The sequence below is a fragment of the Saccoglossus kowalevskii genome, chromosome 8, assembly GCF_978046115.1.
Source record: "Saccoglossus kowalevskii chromosome 8, keSacKowa6.1, whole genome shotgun sequence".
NCBI lineage: Eukaryota > Metazoa > Hemichordata > Enteropneusta > Harrimaniidae > Saccoglossus > Saccoglossus kowalevskii.
Genome location: NC_140648.1, coordinates 33,581,798 through 33,607,975, shown reverse-complemented (window position 1 = coordinate 33,607,975; position 26,178 = coordinate 33,581,798). Strand labels below are relative to the sequence as shown.

Here is a 26,178-nt window from a genome sequence, read left to right as displayed (position 1 = left end):
GTTATACATTTTCACTGAAAGATGACATGGTAGTGTCTTGTCCCATGACATATACTTACAAGAGGTGAATGCGAACAGTAAATACATGAAGGAGATAAGGTTTTAATTAGTGCATGCACGCCTAAGATCTGGTACCGAACTATTTCCATACCTTGTGAAATTTTGCATGATTCTGCAAACTAGTGAGCCACAGTTCATATTCTATGATATGTAAATGTATCACAAAGAAATAGTTACTCTTTGAGATGCACAATGTGAAAACAATCCAATGCAGGGTATTGCTTGCTCAAACTTAGTCTACCATATTCAGCATATGGCAGGAAAAGGCTAACACTGATTTACAAGAAATATTTCATGCCTTTCAGTTAGAAGCTGTTGTTTGAACAAAATCTACCTATGTGCAATAATGGCATAGAATAAATTTTCAGCACTGAAATTGCCATCATTTAACCATTTTGAATGCATGTGCATAATATGTTTTAACAGCACAGGTGTGTCAGAGTAAAAATCTTCTCACCTGCATCCTTTGCTGCATTCCAGCATGTAGAGGGTACGGTGGTCTGGCTGCCATTATTGTTGAGGAAATGGGTTGTTGCACAGCATTCGTAGTCGAGGGTCTGCCAATATTGTACACACTTGTTGTCATGCCAACTGGAGTAACTGTTGTAAGTGATGACGGGGCAGAGACTAATATTGTTTGAGGCACGGCCATGCGAGGGCTCTGTGTTTGTGAAAGTGCTGCTGTTACAGAGAGTGGCATTGTTCTAGTGTTTACTGCAACAGAAGGACTAGAAAAAATAGTATTTGCGATAGTCATCAATCGATTATTAATGACAGGTGATGCAGATGAAATTGAGGAAGGTTGCATTGCTATTTGAGATGGCATGGATTTAGCAACAGAAATCAGTACTGGCGGAGACCCTACTTGAGATGTATTGACTTGGTTTCTCAATTGTTGGAGTGGTTGCGGCTGCTGTTGTTGATGTTGTTGATGTTGTTGTTGCTGCTGCTGCTGTTGTTTCTGAAGCTGAATGAACTGCTGCTGTTGAGTTCGTTGTTGGTTTTGCTGATTTAGTATCTGCTGTAGATTTGGGTGTTGCTGCTGCTGCTGCTGCTGCTGTTGCTGCTGCTGCTGCTGAATTCGTTTTTGAAAGTTTTGAATATCTTGTTGTTGCTGCAATCGCTGTTGTTGCAGTTGCTGAGAAACCATAAGTGGCTGTTGTGTTGGTTGATGCTGTGGAAGCTGTTGTTGTACTTGCTGCTTTTGTGGTTGCCCCTGTGGCTGTGCTTGTGGTGACTGTCCTTGCTGCCTAAGCTGTGTTTGCTTTTGAGGGGATGGTTGCTGTGGTCTCTGTTGTTGTGGTGATGCAGCTGGTTTTGTCGGTGATGGCTTTGGTGCCCCTGGTGTACTTGACTGTGTTGGTTCATCATCATCAGTTAAATCAATCACCACAGCTTTATTCTTAGTGGCAGGTGGAGTTGTTTTGACAGGTTGAGTTGATCCTTTGGCTTGGGTAGGGGTAGGAGTAGGGGTTGAGGTTGAGGCCACTGTGCTTGGTGCAATTACTGTCACTACTGGATGTCCTAGTTGGCTCTTTACTGTTGTAACTGGTACCACTACTGTTGATGGCTTGGGCCTTTGTTGAGAGGGCTAAAAGAAAAACAAAAAATCCCATTTAGTATTTTGTATTCATAAAAATAGTATCCTTAGAAAATATGTGAAACAATCATACCTAAATGTGAACATCAAATTCTGCATTTTAAAGAGACCATTTCATTAAATTTCATTGGGATATGATGTTACAAATATAGTGAATTGCAGTAAATATTGGTGGATTCACCCTTGCCACAGCAATTTGAAACTAAAAACTTTGGATGTATATTGCTAATAAATTTTCCAACGACTCGTGCAAATTTAGACCATCAAATAAAAGTTTAATTGAAACTTGCAGATAAACGATGTACATGTAAAATACTGTAAACCACTTAACTTGATGATTTTATGGCATTCTGAAGACAAAAGTCACTGACCCTTAGTGTTATATGACTTCAGAGAAAATTATCTCTCACAAAATTACACAACAGTTTACAGTGGGGGGGGGGGCAAAGGTTATTTTCGTTCATCGTAATTGCAATATTTTTTTGTTCGTACAACGTAAATTGAAAAAATAAATTTCGTAATTCTGTAATCACAGGCTAGACGTACGACGTAATCAATCAAATATTTTTTTCGTACACTTTAAAAATGTGTCATTTTTCTCGGTACGTACAAGAATTTACATCCAAATAAAAAAAATCGTAAAGAATTATCTAGGAAATTACATTTTTGAAACTGTAAAATGACTAGATGACACAATTCACTGCAAAATTCAAGTTTCACTGTAAACTGTAAAAATGTCTTTTTTTCTTTGTAAAAAGCCTTTTTTATTTCCTGTAAAACTGTACCACCACCCCCTTGTCCCCCCTCTACAGTAGATAAAAATTCTAAAAGGAACAAGTTACTTACTTGCATTACCATAGATGGTGTTGTTAACATGGATGTCAGCTTTGCAGGTGGCATTGATGCAGTGCTTGTAGTGGGAGTGCTCACAAGTTGTGATGCTTGACTGGGCACAATAGCTGCAACTGTTGTCACAACAATTGTGTTTAAAACGATGGGTGTTGAGCGAGTTGTCACAGGGATTGCTGTAGTCGTTGTCATAGCAGGATGTACAGCTGCCGAAGCACTTGGTAATGCCTACGAAAAGACAACACTTAGTAGATTAATGTACATACATAGAAAGTAAAGAATTATAATGATAAGATACATCGCCAGACCTTTCCCTCTACAATAGTAAAATAAAATTACTGTACTTGCTATAATAGTTGCTGCTGTTAAAAATACCTGTTGTGGTGGTTGTGGAGCTTTGGCAATAAAAGAGGTAGAAACTGCCTGTGTACTCTGCGTCTTTGAAGACAGATGGGCAGCTCCCATTGACGACATATCAAACATTTTGTCCAGATGTCGACTTTTCAGCACATCTACCTGCACACCAAGAGATCTGTATTCCTTTTGGACCACTCTTTTAGGCATCTGAAAAAATAATTGCAAATTTTTTTTTTGCAAACACATAATGGTTTAATTCGACTACACTGCATTTATGGTCGAGCCAAGATCATACATTGAAAGGTCACTGCGGCCACTGCGCCACACAGGTCACTGGATTTAATTGAGCATTATGGTTATATATAACTACATTCTTTTTGCAAATATATGGAGGCTTTTTTATTGTGAATATTTTTGAAAATTAGGACACTGGCACCTACAATGAAAGCTGAAAAGTAACAAGCAAACCTACCCACAAGACAATCTTTCTCCTATGATTTTAAAGTCAATTTGCTGCCTGAATGGAAGCTTGGACTTGTTAGTATGTGGCAAGTAAGAAATCACACATACATAGACTCACAGTGGTAGAAAAATGGAAGTGTATATTTTTGTGTGTGTCTGCAAACTAGATACTATTTAGTAGTAATTTTGAGTGTAGTTATGTACTACTGCAAATAAGCAACCAATCAACTGTACTGATGCATGTTGACTGATCATCTTTGCAAACATGCGAACAACAGAAACGCTTTAGTGTCCCTCATAACAAACAAACAACCATTGTTATTACTAATGACATGCACCAGTCTATCTTCAAAAATTGATTGTCGACCAGTTTCAAGTAGCAGGATTAGAATTAAGCCCTTTGCCATGTCTAAATTGCTTTGTAGCAAATGTAAAATAAATCAGTCAACGCATGTTCAAGAAATGGCTCCACAGGAACAGACAGACACTTGTACACAGACATGGGAGTCAACTCATAAGAGTAGCAACCAAGCAACTCAAAATTAGTCTATTGTGACATACCAGTGCTTTCATTTGCAGCCTCTCCTGTTCTTTAACTTTCATCTGCGTGTTTGTTCTCAGCTGTTTCACTCGTTGTTCCCACTGTCTATTCTGATCCAACAATGTATTGACTTGTCGTCTCAATGCAGTAATAGTAGCTTTATCATGCATTCTGTGTTCTTCACAGACTTTTAATATATGCTGATATATTTCCTGCAATTAAATAATACATAAGTTAGCTCACTAAAAAATCTTCTACTTGAAACCTACACCAAAGTTTTAGGTAGGTAAATAAAAACATTTGCTCAAAACCCAATGAGGAATTTCATGAATAATGGTGACATTGTTTAGCATTTTAATTAAAGTGAACATTTTTTTTAATGCATTTTCATTCCACAAAGTAGCCATTAACAAAAGAGTTACAAGTTTTACAACATGGTGATATTTACTTCAACAAGTTAAATTAAGTTAAACAAGCCATGCATGGCACAGTCCCTGTTAGTTATCAAATTTAAGATGTATAGTTTTGTTTATAGTAATATAGCTGGAACATATTAACATAATGTCCAACGTATATACAATATCCAACTCTAAACAGCCGAGAAATGCTCGATTTAGACGATTTTTTAGCACAAAAATGGGACCATTCGGCCATTTTTAATAGGAACGTCAAACCAATATTGAATATATCTGTATATCTATATGAAATTTGAACATAATCAGTCACAGCAAGTCAGAGATATGGCACTAGGACCACATTTATCAAAACAAAATGGCCGCCAGTCAGCCATTTTGAATCTTATCTGAAAACAAAAGGATGTGCATCAAGGTCCTTTAATGTCCAAAGTATATACTAAGTTTGAACAAAATCCATCTGTAAACAGCCGAGAGAAATGCTTGATTTTGATGATTTTTAGAACAAAAATGGCCGCCATTAGGCCATCTTGAATCAGATCGTGAAACAAATTGATGTGCATATGTATAATATCATGTATGATGTATGTGTGAAGTATAATTGTGATTGGTCCAGGCATTTCTAAGATACGGGTTCGGACACACGCACCGACGCACAGACGCACAGACACACAGAAACCAAAACATAAGTCCCTGTTTTTGGACTGCGCCCGAACGGGGACTAAAAATGTCTACTAAGCAGTTGATATTACCTTTTTCTGTGCAGCTATTATTTCTTCTATTGCCTCTGTATCATGAAAAACAATCAATGATTAACATAATATAAAATGTCTTTGGTACATTGGGTTAAAATGACAGGAGTTTTATGTTGTTCTGACCAAAATGTACAAGAAAATGTAACTAGTATCAACACTAATGAAGCATACCTAAATTCTTTTTGAAAACACTACATCATGTCATTCTTTATTTTCAGAACAAAGACACAATAACTCTTTAAGGACTCTGCTTTTGAAAAAACAAGAGAATTAAAATAAAACATTGACAGCCATAGCACCAATAATAAAAGAAAAACTTACTCTTACTCAAAGATGCTTTATTATCGTCAACATGATTCATCAAACCAGATAATTTAGCTTTTTTCGCTTCTCTTGTATCTTCACATGGAAGGGGCGACGCAGATCGCTTGACTTTCTGTTCTGTCGATACACCAGCAATATCTGGAGAATCTACACTACTGTTTTCAACGGTGATTTTGATTTGTTGTGCGTCGTCATGACAGTTTTTTATTTTATCAAGTTGTGGTGGCATGGATTCTGTTTTCATGCTATTTTTTGAATCATCCGGTTGATTTTCATCTTTCATCTTAGAATTGTTTTCTACATCTAACATTTCTACATCTCCATTTTCTTCTGTCACTACAGCTTCATCTGAAAGAACATACAGAAATATTCAACTGGAAGTGGGTAAGCATTTAAAATTCATTTACTCATAGTGATGAAATATTCTGAAATGGAACAGTATTGACATGGCAAGATTATGCTAATTTCATGTACCACATGTTTGTATAATTTATGTCCTAGGCTATGGTCAACAATGCAACGACTTTCCATGCTGTTTTTGATAATTGCGTATGCGAGATAAGAATTAAAATATTGTGGTTAAATCAGTTAATAAAGACCAAAGGTAGTCATCAGGCAGTCTCTTTCTTACCTTGTAATCCATTCATATTGCCAATATTCTTTTCTTCTTTTGGTTGCTCATCAATACCCTCTTGCTTTGACGTTGAACAATCTTCTTTCCCAACTAGTGTCACTTCATCTGCTGACACCAAGATATCATTCCTATGTACTTCACTAACTATACTGACATCCTCATCAATACCAATGTCTATACTATCATCAGGTTTTTCAATTGTGTTTGAAGATTCTTTTTTAGCTGTTTTTGGTTCATTAGGTTTGCCCTCCAGTGCAGTTTTTTCTTTCAATTCAACTCCCTTCACTTGCGAATTGTGATCATCTTTGACAGCAACTAACGGTAACTGTTTATGTTGTGATTCAATTTCCTTTGCACTGGACTTTTGTGTCACAGTTGGTTCTTTTTCCCCTGCTAAAAGTTTGTCAATATCACTAAATGTCATCACTCCCATTTCAGTATTCTTTTTCTCCAATCCTTCGTTGTCCTTGCCAACTGTATTTACTTCCTGTATTTGTTTTACTATATTATTTTTCAAATCATTATTTTTCACATCCTGTTTGCTACTCACATTACCTTTAATTTCATCGTCTATCTCTGCACTTGTCTCTGGTATATGTTTGACTTTTTCTTCAACCTTTTTTTCCTGCAAGGATAGCTTGCTAACTTCACTTTTCTCCAACTCAATCTTGTCTATGATCTCTATGTTTTTAACAGTTAGAAGTTGTTTCTGTTCATTTTGCTTTCTATCAGTAAACAATTGTTTTTCTTCACTTTGCTTTTCTGAAGTATCAGTCAGCAATTGTTTTTCTTCACTTTGCTTTCCTACAATATCAGTTAGTCTATTTTTAACCAATAGTGGTTCACTGTTATCCAACCGTGGGTTATCGTTAACTTTAACTTTGCTACAGTCTTGGTTCTTTTCTACGTCTCCTTCCTCCTCAGATTTTTTTATTTCAACATTGTCAGTGACATGATTGTTCATTTTGTCCAACTGCATCACATGTGTGAGTTCTGGATCTTGTATTTCAGCTTCTCCTGGAGATTTAACAGCCTCCTCAGGCACTGGACTTACATTTTTTAGAGCCTTTGAGAGTTGCAGTGAGTTAACAGCTTTATTGACAACAGATTTTAATTTCTCAGAACAATATAGTGTTTTCTTTAGCTTTGAAATACCACTAAGAGCCTTTGTTGTAAACAGTTTTTCTACAGGAGCATTATCTAAATCAATAAGGTCTATTGTTTCCGGGGAGCTTCTGCCCGATTCATCAGGTCCTTCCTGTTCGTTACATTTCAACTGATTATCGTTTGTCGAGGTAGGTTGCTTATCTTTGTTTAACAATTCTTCAGAATGTTCTTTTTTGCTATCAGGAAGCTTAGAATTAGGAACATCTATGGAGTCAGGAACTTGTTTACTTCTACAGTAGGGAGAGGTTGACAGTCGAGTAGATTTTCTGACGGATGTTTCCACTAAGCAATTAGATTGGCCGTCAGTGTCGCTACCATTGTCTGCAGTTAGAATGATGTTTGAGGAGCCATTTTGGGATGGTGCTGAATTTGTGTGGTTGGCACTTTGTGACGGTGAAGGACTTCTAGACCTAGTATGGGGTTTCTGGAGCTTTTTTACAGCAGGGTGAACTGTAGGTTGTGATACTTTGGCGAGTGGATTCTCTTCATTTCTCACAGCCCCATTACCAAGTGTTGACTTTTTTCTTTCAACATCTCCATTACAAAGGTCTAGCTTATTATTTGTAATATCACCATTGACTACTTTGGTTTTTGTTAACTTTCTTAAGGTAGGGGACTGAGACCTGGTAGAGTCAGTTTCATCTGTAATAGTTTTAGTGTTGTCAGAAAAAGGTTTAACAGAATCAAATACTGGTGAAGAACCGAGTTTTGTATTATCCAATGGGGAAGCTGAACGTTTTCCAGGATCAGTTAGTGGTGATGTAGAACGTTTTCGAGGTGTTGTATCACTATCAGGTAAGGAAACAGCTAAACGCTTTGCAGCACAGAGTTTGGCTTCAAAACCAGCAGGTTTGGTAGTTGATTTGCGAGCAAGTTGTCTGCGTGGTTTATGACTCTGGGCATGAGCATTCATCTCAATGCGACCTAAATGAACAAAAATTATCAATAAAGTTATTTGTAGTATGATCCCAGTCTTGTAGTTGTGTTTGTACAGTCACTTTCCTGTTGTGCCCCATGTTATCTTTTCCATTTGGCTTTATAATGTTATATTGTTACTGATGACATTGCATTTCTTTTTTATATCTTGTTATCCTGACAAGTAATTGTCAATGACATGGTTAGTCCCTGTTTATATTATGTGAAATTTAGATTTGAGAGAACAGAGGTATGAATATCAATGAAATTTCATTGTAACAAAATTGATCAAATGATTTAGAGAGTAAACAAAATGGCTGCCAGTCAGTTAATGTAGAAGCCAACTCATGAATGAAAAAAACAAAAAATTGGCTCTGCTGTCCTACAAGAACATTGTGGTAGCGAAGTTAAGCAATACACACCCACAAAAAAGTAGTTTGGTTTTGGTTGTTAAAATCGTTCACAAAAATAATTGGCAATGTACAAGAAGAATTCAAAAATATAATTTTTTTACCAAAAAATACAATATTTGCAAAAAATAGGGTATACTTGTAAATGATATTGGCAAATCAAATCTGATAGGAATCACCCAATGTACTAAAATATAACATATCAATGCAATTGAACTGGTAGTTTTCAAAAAAGTCGAAAATAGCATTTTTTACTAAAAATAGAGAATTGAAGATATCGTCAGAGGTCCAACCAAGTTTGAATGATCTTTTGGACAAAAATTACCACTAAATGACAAGATAAGGTAAAACAAAATGATGTGAACAAGTACCATTATCGTTATGTCTTGTATTTGTACCAACTTTTGAACACTTTCCAAAAACACAGCTGTGAAATGACGTCTGATGAAATCCATACATAACAGACATGAACACTTTCATCCCATTTTTCATACTAATTAGTTAAATAGGATACAACATGACAAACACAAATTTCCATAGTTTACTCATATCTTAACCCTTCTTCGCAATATACAATTTATGTTGCTTGCCATTCATAACAAAGTACAAATTACGTTAAATTATTTGAAAAAAAATACACTAATCTGGGCTAAATATAAAATCCAAAATCTAATAATCACTGCTTTGCAATCGCTTTTTATGAGTCATTGCTGTTCCTAGATGCATTGCTTCACTTCTGTAGCTATTTACTCTAAAATACTTTTTAGCTAGAATTAATTTTCACTGGAAAGACTTCTTGGGTTTTTGTATGGAATTTATTTTCACTGATTTTTGACAAGTTGAATGTAAAATATAGAAAAAACAGGTACATTCGCTGGATTTTATTTGACTGAATTATTCCTTCAGCAAAAATTAGTTGCAAGCGAGAATACAGTATTTTACAGTAACATGATGGTCAAAATAACCTTACTGGTGATACAAAACAGTATGTCATCTCAGTACTGCAGCTATAAACAATGTATTGTTAACCAATAAAAGTCCTATATTTTAGATAATATTTGTACTTCTGATGTCTGGATGTGAAAACTTCTAGAGTAGGCTCATCAAGTACTCATCTGATATAGCACCATACTCAACTAAGTACCCTACTCCAACTTTTAGGGCCTTCCTATGTTTGGTTAAGTGCCTATTCCTTGCGTAACTAACCAAACTATTTAGTCATAAAATCTAGTTTATGAACATTGTTTGACACTTCTGATACAGGTAGCTAAATATATACAGCATTGATAGCAACTGATGTGAATTTGGTGTGAACAGGAAAACTACATGTTGACTATTACCTGTTATTGATCGTGATGGGCACTAACTAATTCTTTTTTACATTTAGTTTACCTTTCGAAACTTAAAAATTACCAATTTAAAAAAAAATCATGCTGTCTTTTCACCAAAATCAATTTCAATAGATCAGACATGTATATTGATAATTCTCTAATTCACTTCCATGTTGTGATACATTTATTCTCAGAATTGCATTGGTACAACACAAGATTCTGATTGGTTAATAACATAATTTACCTATCAAGTCAAAAGATGTTGTAGGTTGAAAAATCATGCAGACATTGCTTTGCATTACGAGTGAGGGTACAATCTCACGTACAAGATGCCTGGTTTGTTGTGTTAACAAAAATTGGATTTGTCGTGTCGTGTCATACCCTATCTAGTTTAAAGTCCTTTAGCGGGATTTCTCCTTTAGTGAAACAAAGTAAGGTAAATGCATTTGGCAATATGTACCTTTTATTAAAATTTGGTCTGTTAAATGGCTTTTAATGCATGTATGGATTTCATGTATGATCTACAAGGTAATTTTTTTTTTTAACCCAAATGCTGCTTCTAGGTGGGGTTAAACAGGAAGCAATGGCCACCCACATACAATAAACTTGCTTACAGAAAAAAAAAAAAAAAAAAGAGCAATTTACAATAGCAACCACAACTAAACTGAAAAGCACATTATACATATAGTGATAGAAAAACAGAACAAAACAATGGAAGCAAGGGTGAGAAGCTATACCGACCACACCACACAACACAACATGCATAGTGTGGTATGGCCGGTGTTGGATAAAAACAAAGCAATACAAAAATAAAGGGCAGTGCTGACCTTGAGTTGAATGATCTTTTACTGTGAAAATGTCTTCTTTACCAGCAACTTTTTTCAGTTCAAAGGAACTATAACAAAGATATAGAAAATGTCACAGCATGCACACATACTGTTTGTATTTTATCCAAATTTCAATTTTTTTTTCTTAATCCAAGGAAAACAAAGCTGCAAGCAAACGAATGACACAAGGCAACAGAGGTTGAAAGCATGCACAAGGCAAGCATTGTGTTTACATTTTATAGTGATGATATAAACATGCAGCAAGGAATGAAACATTACAAGTTTAAACAAAAATTGTTTAGAAACATTAAAAGCAGGTAATAGGGCAAATGTCAAAGTTTAAATGTTAAATGTCACATGCCACTCAATCAGACTCTGGACCCAGATAATTTGTTATTATTAAGGTAGAATCCTACTCATCAATTTAAAAAAAAAACAGAATTTATTCATTTTGCAATAAATTGTTGTTCTGAATTATTTAAAAAATCTGGGTTTTAAAAGGTGTAAAAAAATGCAATTTTTCTTTAACATTGTGTTTTATGCAATTGTTCTAAAAATATCAATTTTCAAGAAATATTAGAACAGTTTTCTCAAAAAGCATAACTAACACAAAAAATAATGCTTTTTCATTGTACCATGAGACATTAGCTTCATGATTGTACATAATAAACTAATGAACATTGTCATTCGATTTATGACCAATTTTGTCAAAAATTATGACTAGGCTTCTACCTTAAGTTTATATTTTTTCATTCATGTATATTATCATTCATGTACATTAAGTTAAATCACTAAAGCTAAGCTGTATTCCTCTCTGCCACAGGTAAATTTGAATATTCATAAGGCATGTTTAGTACATGCTTGAACAACAGTGTTACTCAAACTGATGATTACAACCTCACTCAACTGACATTTAATACATGTACTATAGTTTTAGAGATGGCTACATGTCAGTTTGAACCCTTTCCCCAATAAATTGTCATTAGGCACAATTCATTTCCATTTAATACGTGTAGGAAAATTTGACAACTGAATTCTTGGAAAAACACAATCACTGTGACAGTTTTTGATATATTATCGCTCTTAACCATGTTGTTGCCCATGTCCAGTAAATCAAAGCCCAATCGTTCAATTCAGGTCACAATCACCAAAGCATCAACCCTTGTAAAATGACAACATTTATGACGAGCCTTTGAAACCTTGTTGTCGGACATGTCATTTTCAATGTCTTACTGCATTTGCAAAAAGCAAAAACAATAACAGACAAGTAAAAAACCTGTCTGATTGGAGGATGATTAATTTGCCCAGTATTGCTCATTGGAACATGATACAAATGATAAATATTCCCCACTCAGTGTCTCACATCAATGTACTTATTATTTTTTGTTGAAATCAATGTTACCAGGTCATGCTATAATATCAATAATTTATTGTGTTAATGAAAATTAATCACATACAGCTGAGAAGTGAATCAATACAATACAGCATATATTGTGATTGGAAAATAACATACTTGACCTATTTGGTCAAAGGTTGTGGTTGCAAGTCAAATCATGCAGTAAAACAACAAGGCGGGATTGGCTTCGCACAGAGTTAGCATGCATCCAAAACCTTTCAACAATTAAGTTTGATAGAATGTTTTCCCACAGGCTCCAGTAATTTTACATCGTAAATTCTGATGGTACATAACATATATTTGTTGCAAACCTTTGCGTTTCATGTTTGTTTTAAAAGTGCAATGTGGAAGAAAACATTTTTTTTTATATTGTTGTTTGATGGGGCATAACTGAAAACCAAATCAGACTACGATTTACCATAAACACAAGTGTTCATTACAGGAAAAATCAAAACCATTAATATGCATATGCAGTGATTGTTATTGTAAGTACATTGTTTTATCAAGTTAATATTAAGATGTAAGCTCTCGTTTGAAAACAATTAATATTCCTCCATACATGTCATATACTGATCAAAAATTACATTTAAAACATTTTGTGAGGGGGTACTCGGCTAAGCAGCCATCACATATTTTCTCCATTTCCCTCTTATATTAGTTAACAATGAGTTGCCTTAAGCTGTGTTCTAACAGATTTTAGGGATAGAATAATTGATTGGAACATTATGCTACATGCAGTGTGTGGCACATTAGTACATTATTTAAACCAATCAATCAACTTAAAATGGTCATTTGAATATATAAGCATGAACCTTCAATGAATAACTAAACATTGACAGCTTTCTGATTGAGTAAAGCTTAGATTATTATGACAATCTATATTTACATTTAAAACCATACTGCCATATTAGTTGCGTTCACGCACAGCTTCTTAGCACAGGCTAAGAGGTCAAATTCCTTAGCCCGTGCTAAGAAAACGTGCGTGAACGCTTAGTAGAGCTAAGGAATGCTAAGTACTGGTTAAATCTGATACGAATTTAAGACCCTTAGCATGGGCTAACGAAGTGTGCGCGAACGCTTAGCCCAGGGCTAAGCGCTCTCTGCGGCAACCTTCGGGTGTGAAAATTGTGCACGTGATCAAATACGTCCAACTTTCTCATTCCCAAAGTTAACAGACCTGAAGTTTTTGAGGAATGTTGCATTGTCCCATGTTCGTATAACGACTATAACGACTATTCCACCAGTCATTACTCCACGTTCGCTTCCACACTGATCGGGTCGCTGTAGTAAAGCAAAATAAATTTGGTTCTCTGTCTACGACATGCATAATAAAACTCTGTATTCTGTTACGCCGTTGTACACTTTTTCTGTGCATCCAAATAAGTTGGGTCAGTCTTCTCTCGCGTTCCTGTGCACGTCGCTTCAAAATTAGAACGAAACATGCCAGCAGCAAAAATAGAACCTTGCGCGTGTCATCCATTTTTCGTTCGTAAATAGCGACTTACCAAAGGTCACCGACTAATGGCGCCCCTTAGCCCGTGCTAACGACTGGCCCTCCCTGTGCTTAGACGCAATTGGGTCTAGCCGAAATGCAAATATGCTAGATAAGCCTAAATCAACTTAAATCTTAGCCCGTACTTCGTGTAACGTGAACACAACTATTGATACTAGATACATGTAGGACAATTGACCATAAACCATACAATGACTTGACGGGGACACTCAGAAACAAACACTTTTGCACCTTGTGACAAGTTGGAGATATTGCTTCACCCACTTCTTTTTTATTTTGTACAAGAGTGAAGTGCACCACATATGATACAAGTTTCAGAGAACGCTTTCGACAACCCAAATCAATCATCCGCTGTTGTATTAATACATTTAAATATTCTCCACTTGTGAGATGCATGAACAATTTCAATAATTTATTGCAAACTGGATCAGAACTTTATAATTTTAGTAATTTGAGTAGTTTTAAATCAGTTAATTCTTGAACATTAAATTCAGATATTTTAAATGTAGATGTATTTTATAGTATACTTTTGAATGTTATTTATTGTATTTTGATGTATGTGTGTGTGGAGCCTGTAAATGGGAACTTGTGCCCGTAGGTCTTTCCAAATAAACAAAATATAGATACATAACTTCTCTAATGCATGTATTCTGAAGAATAAAATTTGAAAATAAATCTTGTGTTGAGAAATGAAAGATTCTTAAGACAAACATAAAATAAAAACTGCAAGAGGGTTCTAGCAGAAACCTGAATGCATGGTTGTCAGCCTGACAAGTATCACAAATCATCAAACTGATAATAATTTTCAGGCAAAAATGGCATGTAGACTTCATGCTTTGAATTAAAAGTGATGGACAGTGGTCGTTGTTCATAGAATTTTGTATATAAAATGAAATGAGAAGTTATGTTAACCAGCCATCTTGACATTCAGTGTTCTCCCCAGGCCTATGAAGCAACATGGTACCGTGATGCTTGGACACTCGGCCGTAATGCTTGCCCTTTGTCAGTGATGCTTGGTCACTCGCCCATGCTTTATTTACAAGTGTCAGTCTCGTCTTGCACAAATTTAAAACATGTATTGATCGATTTGCAGCACTCCGATTTTTTTTATCACTCAATCACCGGTGACATTAATTACCCCAAAATTGAAAAAAAACAAGTGAAATTAAGTCGCATTGAAAAACAAATGTAAATAATCCAACTGCAGACGAGACGAGCGATGAAAAAACAAACCCTGACCTCTGGAAATACCTCATTCATAGTACCAAAAAATGCCGCCCTACGGCGACATAATGCACGTTGTGATTTTGTGACCGATGCATGCTGGGTTACAGGGGGTTCTGATTGAGGTAACAAAGATGGCGGCACAGAGTGCATGTTTTTCCGCAATGTTGGCTGCTGAGCTGGAATGACAATTTTTGGTTTCAAATACCCCAGGAAAGTGTTCTATGTTCTTCGTGTAATTAATGTTCGTATTCAAGGGATTAAGGACACAATAACGACGAATTCGGCCGAATTTTGTTATCGGCTGGCATAATATTATTCCAATGGACCGTATTTTTGTGAAAGATTGGTATTTTTGTCCTGATTTGTAGGAATCTGAAAAACGTGTTTCACAACTTGTCTCTTATTTAGTTTTATGCTGCATTCAAGATGGCATCTCCCATATAGTAAATATTGTATTTATTTTATTATCACATGTGCACCAGCTGACTGTGGGCACAACCACAATACCTTCATTAGAATGATAGTGAGCAGGATACAACAAGCTAGGGTACTTACACTCCTCCGTGAGAATAGCTCTTCCAGTTTTCTGTTGTAGGCAAAGGAACAATACCAACTGTAGGAATCAATCTGACACGAGCAGGAGACTGTGATGGCTTGGAAAAAGACTTGCGAGATTTGTACTTTTTGTCGGGTTTAGTATGAACATCAGTGCTTGATTGTGTAGTAGCTTTGCTGGTAGTCTTTGATTGCTTTGAAGAGGTGGAGGGAGATTTCAAAGAAGTGGCTTTACCTTTAAGACAAACACCAGTATATCATTGAGAACAGAATTGACTGTTAATCATTGAAATCAACTCAATTTGGCTAAATCTTTTCAGTTAAATCAAATCATGTAAACTTTCTGATCCAATATTGGACATTTTCAGACAGACCTACTGAATAAGAGCGAATAAATTAATAATACATTTTTGTTTAGTTTCAATATTGCTATTGATTTAAACAAGTCAGCAACTTTCCACTTTTTTAGCTCCTATAAATTACAAACTGTTTAAAAACAATATTCCAGAAGTACTCCCTTTGTGGCTAAAAGATGTAAATCAGTAAAGAAAGGAAAGTAAGAATCAATGAAATATGGGAATTAAGAGAATTATGCATGGATGTAATCAGATTAATCGCTACTGACTGATGTACTGGTCATTGACTGTCAATATTTCAACCAAGTTGGTGCTTTTCAAAATAATAAGGACCAGTCACCTGATAATTCTGATGATTGTCTGAGATCTGTTTTAACTAAAAATAAAACTGCTGCTCATTTGATTTTTTTTATTCAAACCAAAAAAGAAATATTTTTTTGTTTTTATGGTGATAAAGCATTTTTTTCATTCCATTTTACCTTATTAGAATCCTTTTATAAATACAAACAAATGAATATTTATTTTGCAGTCATGGAATTCAATTGTCAATATCAATTTTAAATTCAAATTCAGTGATTACTTTTTTCAAAAGAAACCATGAAAATGAAATAAATGCACATGCATTGAGCAACCGCATATAATCAAGCTAAAATGGTAAAAGTCATAAAAATCTGACAATAAGTTTTAATGATAGCCAACCACCTTAATTGGCATAATGCAGTGGATCAATAACATGATTTATTTACAAGTTATAACATTTTAAAATTACACATACTGTATTGATCATTAGCTGGTCATGTAGACGAGACTGTCAAGTGGGTTTTACAAGCCTGCATTTCTTATTACAGTATGTCATAGAACGTCTTTTGTTGTCGGACATGCACCAATGTGCCATGTATTTCTAAGGGTTCTGTGCGAGCTGCTGTGTAACACCGGTAAAAACAGCACAAACTCAGCTTTAAGGTAACCCTGAACAACCAAATTGATATATGCACATGCAAGGGTGGTCTTGTTATACTGTGCAGGGGAGTCTCAACAACTAGCCTAAATTATTTTTTAAAGATTTTTCGGCTTTTGTTTTCACCAGTAATGGTTGCCAGGCAATGAAAATGCTTGGATGTTTTCTCCTGAAAATAGACAGTTTTTCTGACAACAAATGCAGATTAAATAGCTTACCTTTAGGTGTCAATTTAGTGGGACGTGATTTTTTAGACAATGTACGTAGACTGTCTACGCTTCTCCTGTAAAAAATACAAAAATATTGAATTTAGATAAAGTTAAATCAAAAAGTGAATTTTGCATATGAATTAATCAACACAGAACTGGACCTCCAAAATATTTTGAAGTACTATTCCAAAGCAAACATACAACGTACAGTGAAATGCTGCATTAAATATAAGGTACCCATAAACAAATATTCAGAATGAGACAAGTGCTATTTACTATGCACAGATGAATCTAGACATTCTAAATAAACTATGCATACAATGATATAATGTAGCAAACAAGCCACTACCCTGCATCCTTCACAATCATGGAGAGAAGCCATAGAGCAGATACATCTGAAGAACAACCATCTTGTGATACAACGTGCAGCTGATCCGATTATCAGATATTTGACAAGTGCTATTTAGAATACAATTTATGAAGCATATATTGGAACATAGCCATGGCAAAAGTCAAGAAAACTGAAGGCTGAACTCATGAATTGGCTTATTAACTGTAGCTCTATAGTCCATAGAATAATATTCCAACAATAACAATTCCAAGTGAATTGCAGTATTCCCCTACACACATGTATTATATCAGAATGTTCTAGCAAGCAAGCAAGTAAGACACACAATAAATTCAACACTAAATTTATGGACAAACAAGAAATATGTTTCAGTACACACTTGCTATCACAGCCTTTGCACTGTGCATCACATGTTTACTTTATATACCTGATCAGGCTATGAAAGATAATAAATCTGTACAATGTACCATGACCTTTGTCAGTTACAAGTACATTTCTTTGCACACTAGTTATGGCTCTACTAAATTAAGATTACTGATTTAACATAGCGAGTTCATATCCGATTTTTGTGTCCCTTTAAACCAAGATAACTAAAGTCAGCTTAAAAGAAAACCAGAATAGAACACATGATATACATGTACCAGTGTAAATGTGCATGAAAACGTTCAAAGTTGAAAGGGGGAAAATCAGCACTGGCTTAAACTTTCACCCAAAACTTATGCTGGAATAAAAGATGAACAAGTCAACATGTGGCAACCATTCAAGGTTTGTTAAGTTAATCAGGGAATTCGATACAATGGTCTGGTCACTGTAGTCACTTTTAACTTATTACACAGTACATGCTCACAATGCACGTTCAAAGTTCAGAAAGTTGGAATATTATTAATGCTATTAACATGGGCGATAACAATGTACCAAAAAAAACAGAAATAAGTTGAAGCTATATTTGTGACCCATGAAAAAAAAAAAAAAAAAAAAAACACTAGTGTGAACGCAAGATTATATACAAGATCCATATCTTTTGATTTCATGAGCGCAACTGGCACTGGTGTAACTGAGTGACTAACGAACAAGTTACACGGTCCCAGTCAATAACTCAATCATTTTAAAATCCTACTACCAGTAATCACGGAAATAAAGCATAATATGAATGTTGCAGCCATTACACTTTGATAAAAGCTGAACTTTAATGGAGACAATGTTCAACAAAATGGACACCACTATGTTCCCTGCAAGGCAGAGAAACTGGTCACCATACAAGTCTAAGTGACTGAGTGAAAAGGTACAGGACTGTCAGATCGACATGTTCCAAAAGCATTACTGTAAAGATCCCTGGGCCACAGGTTCCACATATTTAGTGAGAAATTCTAAATATTATTCATATTAGCACTTTCATCATACCAATAACCTAGTTCGAACACTCAAGTAGTACACGCCAATGATTTGTCCCTTTTGATCAACTTCGGACCCGGAAAACACTCAGCACCTGCCAAGTTCTTCCAGTTTGAATGATTTGGTTTGATTGATTGATTGCTATTGAAAACTAATAAACAAACTACTCCAATTAGCTATCATAATCTTAAGGTTGTATGCGCGGAAATGCACTGCGCATACGTTCTGCGCATTTGAAGCAGACTTTCAAGATGGCTGCCACAACAAACAAGTACGCTTCGCGATCGCCGAATGCACGCAAATTTAAAGGATTTTTGACCGAAAAAGAGAAGAGAAGAAGATTGGCAGTTATCCAGGCGAACCGCCAACATAAGAAAGTTGCTGAAGTAGTTTTAGAATCAAATTCAGGTACGTACGTACGGTGTCAGTATACGACGTAAACTTTGGTTGAGTCGTCTGCAACTGTTATCCACAACTCGAATCAATATATTTTCACATTTTATTTGTTTTTATGAACATCGGATTATGCTTATTTTGGGGGAAACAGTGTTTATTTTTTCCTAATTCCTGTTTCACTAAATACAGAAATTGTGATAAAAAAATATTTGACAACGAAGTTTGTCTGTCGCGTCGTCTGCAGCTTTCATTAATTATGACGAGGTGCCTTCAACGCGAACTGGTAATTTTAACTATACGCACAAAACCCCCAATTTGAGGGCATGATTGTCCTCACACTTCCATATAACCAAGGGGATACAATTTTAACAATGAATAAACAGCATGTTCAAATATTTTCTATATTTTGCTGTTTTGAAATCCATATTTATTTTCCTAGTGTTATAAATTTAGAGCATTGAAATTTCATCTGTTTACTCTTCAGAAAAACATTAACATGTAACATGATGAACTTGCGGCTGTGTTAAGGAAATTAAAATTAAAATACTTGCATATTATAGTAGATACTTGAATTTTATTTTTTCTATTTGTTATTGTGTCAAATATTTTTGTTCTAAATACATCGCAATATATATTTTTGGACATTTTCTCCCAATAAATGTTTTTTTCTGAAAATAAGCCATGACCTAAAAATTATTGTTATTTTTCACATTATCTGAATGTGAGAGAGTTTCTGTTTTGCTTATGGCTCCTTTGGAAATGATGATTTTGGAATAATGGTTTCTTTTTATTTCTGTAAATATTCATACATTTCTTACGAATAGCACAGATAGTATGTTAACATCTTACTGTTGTCAATATCTGTTAGCCAGTATAGTAGTGCAAATTGCATGAAATTTATTTACATGATGACTGTAATGATAATCTGATTTATCTTTACAGAAGTTACTTCAGAAAGTGCTATAAATTGGAATGTTGGACGCAGAATAGTACAGCTGTCTGTTCTAGCTGAGGGATTAAAAGCCTGTGCTGTGTGTTGTGAACACCTTGTTCTGGTGGATTGCCAGGAGGAGAGACAATATGGTCTTGGTAGTGTACTGTATATACCTTGCCAGAGATGTGGTGCTGTAAACCATGTGTATACAGGTTCGACACATAGGAATGCCAAATCAAACCAAGGATTACCTATATTTGATGTAAATACCAAATTAGCCACCGGTAAGATTTACAGGCAAACTAAGGATTCATCTCAATTATTAACCTCTTATGGTCATATATTGGTGATCATACTTTTAGTAATGTAGGGCAGCAAAAACTAATCTTATAAAATGTTAATCTAAGTTGTTTCTTATTTCATAACATAGGAATGGTACACAGTGGAATGGGAGAGACTCATGTGAATAACTTCCTTGCCTCACTGAATATACCGGGTATACACCACAAGACATTAAAGAAAAGAGAAAGAGAAGCAGGTGTTGGTATTGAGAATGTTGCAAAACGACTGTGTGTTAAAGCTCTTACTGAAGAACAAAAACTTAGTTCACATGAAAATCAAGTTGATATTTCCTTTGATGGTGCATGGCAGCGCCGTGGCTCTGGCAAAGAATATAACAGTCTGTCAGATCATGGTGCTGCTATAGGGGAAGCAACTGGTAAAATTATGGGATATGCTGTGCGTTCAAAGGGATGCAAAATTTGTGAAAATGGGGATATGAACACAAGAAAACATGACTGTCGTAAAAACTGGACAGGGAGTTCCAAAGCTATGGAAGGAGATATTGCTGTTGAAGTGGTAAAAACTATTAACAAAACTAGTGCTAAAACAGTATCTTTAACTATGGATGATGATACAACAACCATTCATAAACTAAGAACAGAAATTAACCAAGATATTGAAAAGAGACCAGATATGAACCACACCAAAAAAGGTCTAGGAAATAAACTATATGAACTTTCAAAAACTCACAAAATATTAACACCACGTGTTATCAAGTATTTTCAAACATGTTTTTCCTATGCTGTTACTCAGAACAAAGGTAGGCCAGCTTTAATCAATAAAAACTTGCTTGCCATTGTTCCCCATGCATTTGGATCTCATGAATCATGTGATCGTAAATGGTGTGGTTACCAACGTCAGCCAGATACTTACTGCCACAAACGTCTTCCATATGGTAAAGATCTTTCTGGGGTAGAATTGCGTAAAGATTTAAAATCTATTTTTGAAATTTATGCTGCATGTGCAAATAAACTTTCTCTTATGAGTTCAACACAAGCCAATGAAAGCTTTCATAACACTGTTGCTTCTAAAGCACCAAAAAACAGACATTACAGTAAATCAGAAAGTTTAAATATCCGCATTGCAGCAGCAGTTTCACAGAAAAATAGTGGATACACATATGTTTGTAGTGTTAACAAAGAAAATGGACTATCTCCTGGAATTGTTTCACAGGTGAGGGGAATAAAACTAGACAATAAAGCAAGAAAAAGAAAGATGCAGAGAAAAAACAAAAAATACAAACTTAGACGTATACAATTAAAAGAGGAGCGAAACAAAAAATGTAATGCTACTGAGTTAAGAGAAGGTGACACATACAACACAAACATTGCAATTAGAAATGACATTGATATTACATGTATTCCTGAACCAGTTAATGCTCCTGTAAGTTTTCCAGTAAAAATACTTCAAGATTCTCCTGTTGTTGTATTTGATCTTGAAACAGCATCATTTGGTATTGATTCCTCAATTTGTCAGATTGCTGCATCTTATGATGGTAAAATATTTGATGAGTATGTTGACCCCTGTCAGCCAATACATCCAGCAGCATCCAATGTAACTGGGTTGACATATACATGTGGTAAACTGTTTCATAACTTTAATTTAGTACCAACATTATCACAGAAAGATGCTCTTGAGAGTTTTATAGAATGGATTCCATTAAATTCTGTGTTAGTTGCACATAACTGTAAGAATTTTGATGCTAGGATTCTGGTTAGTTCAGTGCAAAGATATGGTCTTTTAGACAAACTGAAACAAAAACATTGCTGCTTTTCTGATACGCTCTCTGTATTTCGTGAAATTTTACCACCTCGATCATCTTACTCTGAAGAAAACCTGGTTAATGATTATTTACACACTGAATACAGTGCTCACAATGCAAAACATGATGTACATATGCTTCAACAATTGATTGGTAAATGTAATGTTGACATCAGCCATATTAGTAAACATAGCTTCTCTGTTGATTTTATTATAGAAGCTCTTGAATTTCTATTGTGTAAAAAGAAAAATCTGTCTTCTCTTAGTCAACTAATAAGTAAGAAGGTAATTACAAAGTGTATGGCTGAGAAAATAGCTGCTTCTGGTCTGGCTTTTTGTCACTTGAACTTGGCTTATAGCAGAGGAGGGATAGATGGATTGGTGAAGTTGCTTAGTGAAGATTATTTTGGTCATCCACGGGTAACCAAACATAAAAAAACATTCTTGTCACTATCGCAGTTTTTTGAAAAGAAGTAACTATATTTAAAACAATGATTAATGACTCTTGTGATATTTTTTTAGTTCACTAATCCATCCATTCGTTACATGACTTCTTTGAGAACACTAGACTGATATTTGGTATGTAAATGTCTCATAGGGTGAAAATGGGATTATTCATGCAATGTTGGCATATTTTCAGAAAAGAAAACACTTTTTTTGTCCATTGAAGGTTATTGTATCTAAATATATGTATTTATATCCAGATTTAAAAAAAATTAAATACATACAATTGTATATTAATAAAATGATAAAGCAAGTGTTATATGATTTTAAAATATGTGAAATATTTAATTATATTAGTATTTATGGACCACTTTTATTTATTTATCGATATATGAATATTTAAAAAAAACAGAACACAAAATAAATATTACTTACAACTAAACAATACTGATCTTTTTGTCACTTCATGTATGGTAACACTAGTCATACTCTGGTTTGTATGTATGTTACAGCACACCACACCCCTCCCCACCACCATACACACCTGTGCCCTAACTGAGAATACAATGCTTTCATCAGTATCCCTCAGAAGAAAATAATACTTCAGTGCATTAAATAGTGGCTTGACTTTGAATTTCTATATTTCCAATGAAAGGTAAGAATATTCTCCCAAGCACCCAGCCAATATATATAAACTGTACTTCATATATAAAACAATATAATCTACTGATGTTGGATGTACATGACCATATTTGATGTACTCCGGTATGTATATTGACAAGGGCAATGGCACAGGTCACACAAATGATCCAACATGGCCACCAAGATTATTGAAACTGACAATTAAACTAATTTTTTCTCAAAAAGTAGTGCATTAGCATACCATTTTCAATGTATAATATGGAATAACTTCATAAGCACTCGACATATACACAATTTCAAGAGATTTCCATGGATGAAATTTTTTGTAGGACAGTTTCTATGAATTTTTTTATCTAAAATACAAAACCAAATGAAGGAAACTATTGTTTTCTTTAAATAGGTAATTTCTTAAATTCATTAGAATTGAATTTAAATATGAACTCATATTATGTGCTGATAGGATAAAACCAATTTCAGTAAAAATGTGGATTAAGACCGAGTATAAATGACAACTTAAGTTATTTATTAAAGCTACTTAAAAATGCTGACTCAGCATAATTGTGAGTTGTGTATCTTAAAAATTAGTACATTAACCCCATGTTTTTTTCTTTTCTATGAGTTTAGAGTAACATGTCCTGTACACCTGTAGTATTTTAAACGATTTTCCATGGGTTTTTTATTTTGTAGCATACATCCTTAAATCTATTTAAATTGTTACATAAAAAATCATGCAGTACGAAAAACCAATTTAAGAACAAGGTTTACACCCAATTACTCGTGTATTTGGTCACTGAATGTGTCCATATATGGTAACAATGAAAGTAATGATCTAAGAATTGCCTCAAGCAAATTTAATAATTATTATTCCTACCACATAACTGTATATAGTTGTCATTATGTCATTAGCAAATTGATTTAAGCTCCCAGTGTCTTAGTACCTGCAGTCATTGAGTGATCGTAACTAAACAATTTCGTACTATACAACACACCTCAAACATTTAATTATGTGACAGGCTTTCTTCCATCTTCAGAGCATACATGAAATATCCTACTGAAAGGCATGATTCAAATACTCAAGAACTTGGTCCACTTCCAGTATTTGGACCACGTTTTTACTGTACTAATAATGCAGCAACATTTTCTGAAGTGTTCTCCAGAATCATATCACAGACCATGACTATAAGCTGAGCAGCAATGTTCCCCTTGTGATGTCATCAAGGGATACTTACTTGTATGCAAATGAGGGCTAATAAGAAACCTTATTGTGAAATGCAATAAATGACCATAGACAGGAACTTTGGAATTTGTTTTGAAATTGTTTTTGCCATTAAAACAAATAACTGATTTTGAACATCCGGGTAGGCAATGATGGACTGACAAGGACACAATGATAACTGTCATAGGTATGAAGATGTGAAGGCATGTGCTGATCTAGAAACCTCAGAACACACATGCACACACTCATAACAATTTCGGATCATAGAAAAACAAGATGCACATGTACCTTAATACACATCTCTTCTGTGACGATTAAAGTTTCAACCAAAATGGTCAGCAATAGCTTTAGATACAACATGTATTTATGAAGCTCCGAGTTGACAATCTTATCAGATTGTAAATTGCATTGTGTATTTTATCTGATAGGTCAATGTGTGCTGAGTTATACATGTACAGTGACACACAAAATCACCCACTTTTGGCAATGCCATCAAGGCTGATAAAAGAACAGCACTGTTCTGAAGGGCCATGTGTGTTTCCCCATATTCAATAGAGTTTAAATTTCAATGGCATAAAACAAAACAGAGAAGCCACAACATAAACGATGCTGTGTGCATGGTAAAAAACATGAGCCTTTAAAACCTGCATACATACCTGGTAATTAACTACCACAGAATCTAGTTACAAATATTTATACAAGATATTTATACTGCAGTACTTGTGTAATGTGAGAAAACTAGATCAGCTTTCGTGAGCTAGACCAAACACATGCTGATCAAATTATCCTGGCATAATGAACATGAAGAAGCACTAGGGTAACTGGTTGGTTCAGCAACTTCGCTTCATATAGTAGTAGAGTCAATAATTAATACCAAACAAGGCAGGCAAATATTTGCATATTAATGCCTTTGACTGACTTAGCATAACTCATGAAGGGTACCGAGACACATTCAACAAGAGCAAAGGTTGAAAGAGAGAAGATTAATGCATGGGCCATGCAGACAATACATCAACAATTCATTCTCTCTGTAGACACGTGCTATAAAATCAGGAATGAATGATTTGAAAATCAGTCTGATCAGTACAAATAAAAGCACATTGAATTACCAAACTGCATGAGCCACAGAATAACAATATAACAGACTACGTAGATTATATCCACCATATAAACATAACAGAGCTCATATGCCAAAAGCATGAATTACCATGACTACCATGTATGAATGTAATTTACAGGGCGACAGTAATACTCACACAGCTCTCCCAATCTTTGTTCTCAGCAAATTATGCATGCAATGTTACTGAGTTCTAAAGTGAGTATTAGAGAAGCTCAATGTAGTATTATATTAATTTGTACGTCTGGCAAATCTCCCATGAAAACCACACACAAATGCAGTTTTCAAGATTATTTAATATTTGTATTATGATTCATTTGTTGTTTTTTATATCATAATTAGCTTGTAAATCTCAATATTAATTTAAATTCAAACCCTTGCAAGCCTCACATGATAGACAAGAACTACCCGATGTGGACCTCACTGAGTTGTATTCTCTCTGTCTAGGAGCCTCATACACACACACACACACACACACACACACACACACAAACAAGGCAAGAGAAAACCCAGTGTGGGCCTCATTCAATATTTGCATGTAAATAGCAATGCCAGCAGCACCTAGTACTAAAAATCATGCTGCAGTTTTGAATGATAAAACATAGCATGTGGCTCATAATTTGGAGCTTTTCAATTTCCGCTGGCAGATGACAAGTCAATAAAATATCAAAGAGGACTACATAAAAATTGCTAGCCACAAATCATTTTTTTATTTTTTTAAATTGG

At 34.8% G+C, this 26,178-nt stretch overlaps 2 protein-coding genes across 2 annotated transcripts in view; one reads left to right on the top strand and one right to left on the bottom strand.

Annotated features, from left to right (window-relative positions):
• Positions 1–26,178, bottom strand: part of LOC100369197 (uncharacterized) — a 42,219-nt gene that overhangs the window by 5,191 nt on the left and 10,850 nt on the right. Inside the window, exons 4-13 of the mRNA XM_085502510.1 lie at positions 16,869–16,933; positions 15,337–15,571; positions 10,646–10,713; positions 5,993–8,086; positions 5,359–5,709; positions 5,035–5,069; positions 3,890–4,081; positions 2,885–3,073; positions 2,507–2,737; positions 518–1,651 (exon numbers count right to left, since the gene is read on the bottom strand). Of these exons, the coding sequence (XP_085358636.1) occupies positions 518–1,651; positions 2,507–2,737; positions 2,885–3,073; positions 3,890–4,081; positions 5,035–5,069; positions 5,359–5,709; positions 5,993–8,086; positions 10,646–10,713; positions 15,337–15,571; positions 16,869–16,933 (4,594 nt within the window). The remainder of the gene's footprint in view (positions 1–517; positions 1,652–2,506; positions 2,738–2,884; positions 3,074–3,889; positions 4,082–5,034; positions 5,070–5,358; positions 5,710–5,992; positions 8,087–10,645; positions 10,714–15,336; positions 15,572–16,868; positions 16,934–26,178) is intronic.
• Positions 19,748–22,606, top strand: LOC146739532 (uncharacterized). The gene is made up of 3 exons (XM_085502624.1): positions 19,748–20,214; positions 20,361–22,453; positions 22,556–22,606. The coding sequence occupies exons 2-3, from the start codon at positions 20,363–20,365 to the stop codon at positions 22,604–22,606; spliced, it is 2,142 nt and encodes a 713-aa protein (XP_085358750.1). The 5' UTR covers positions 19,748–20,214; positions 20,361–20,362.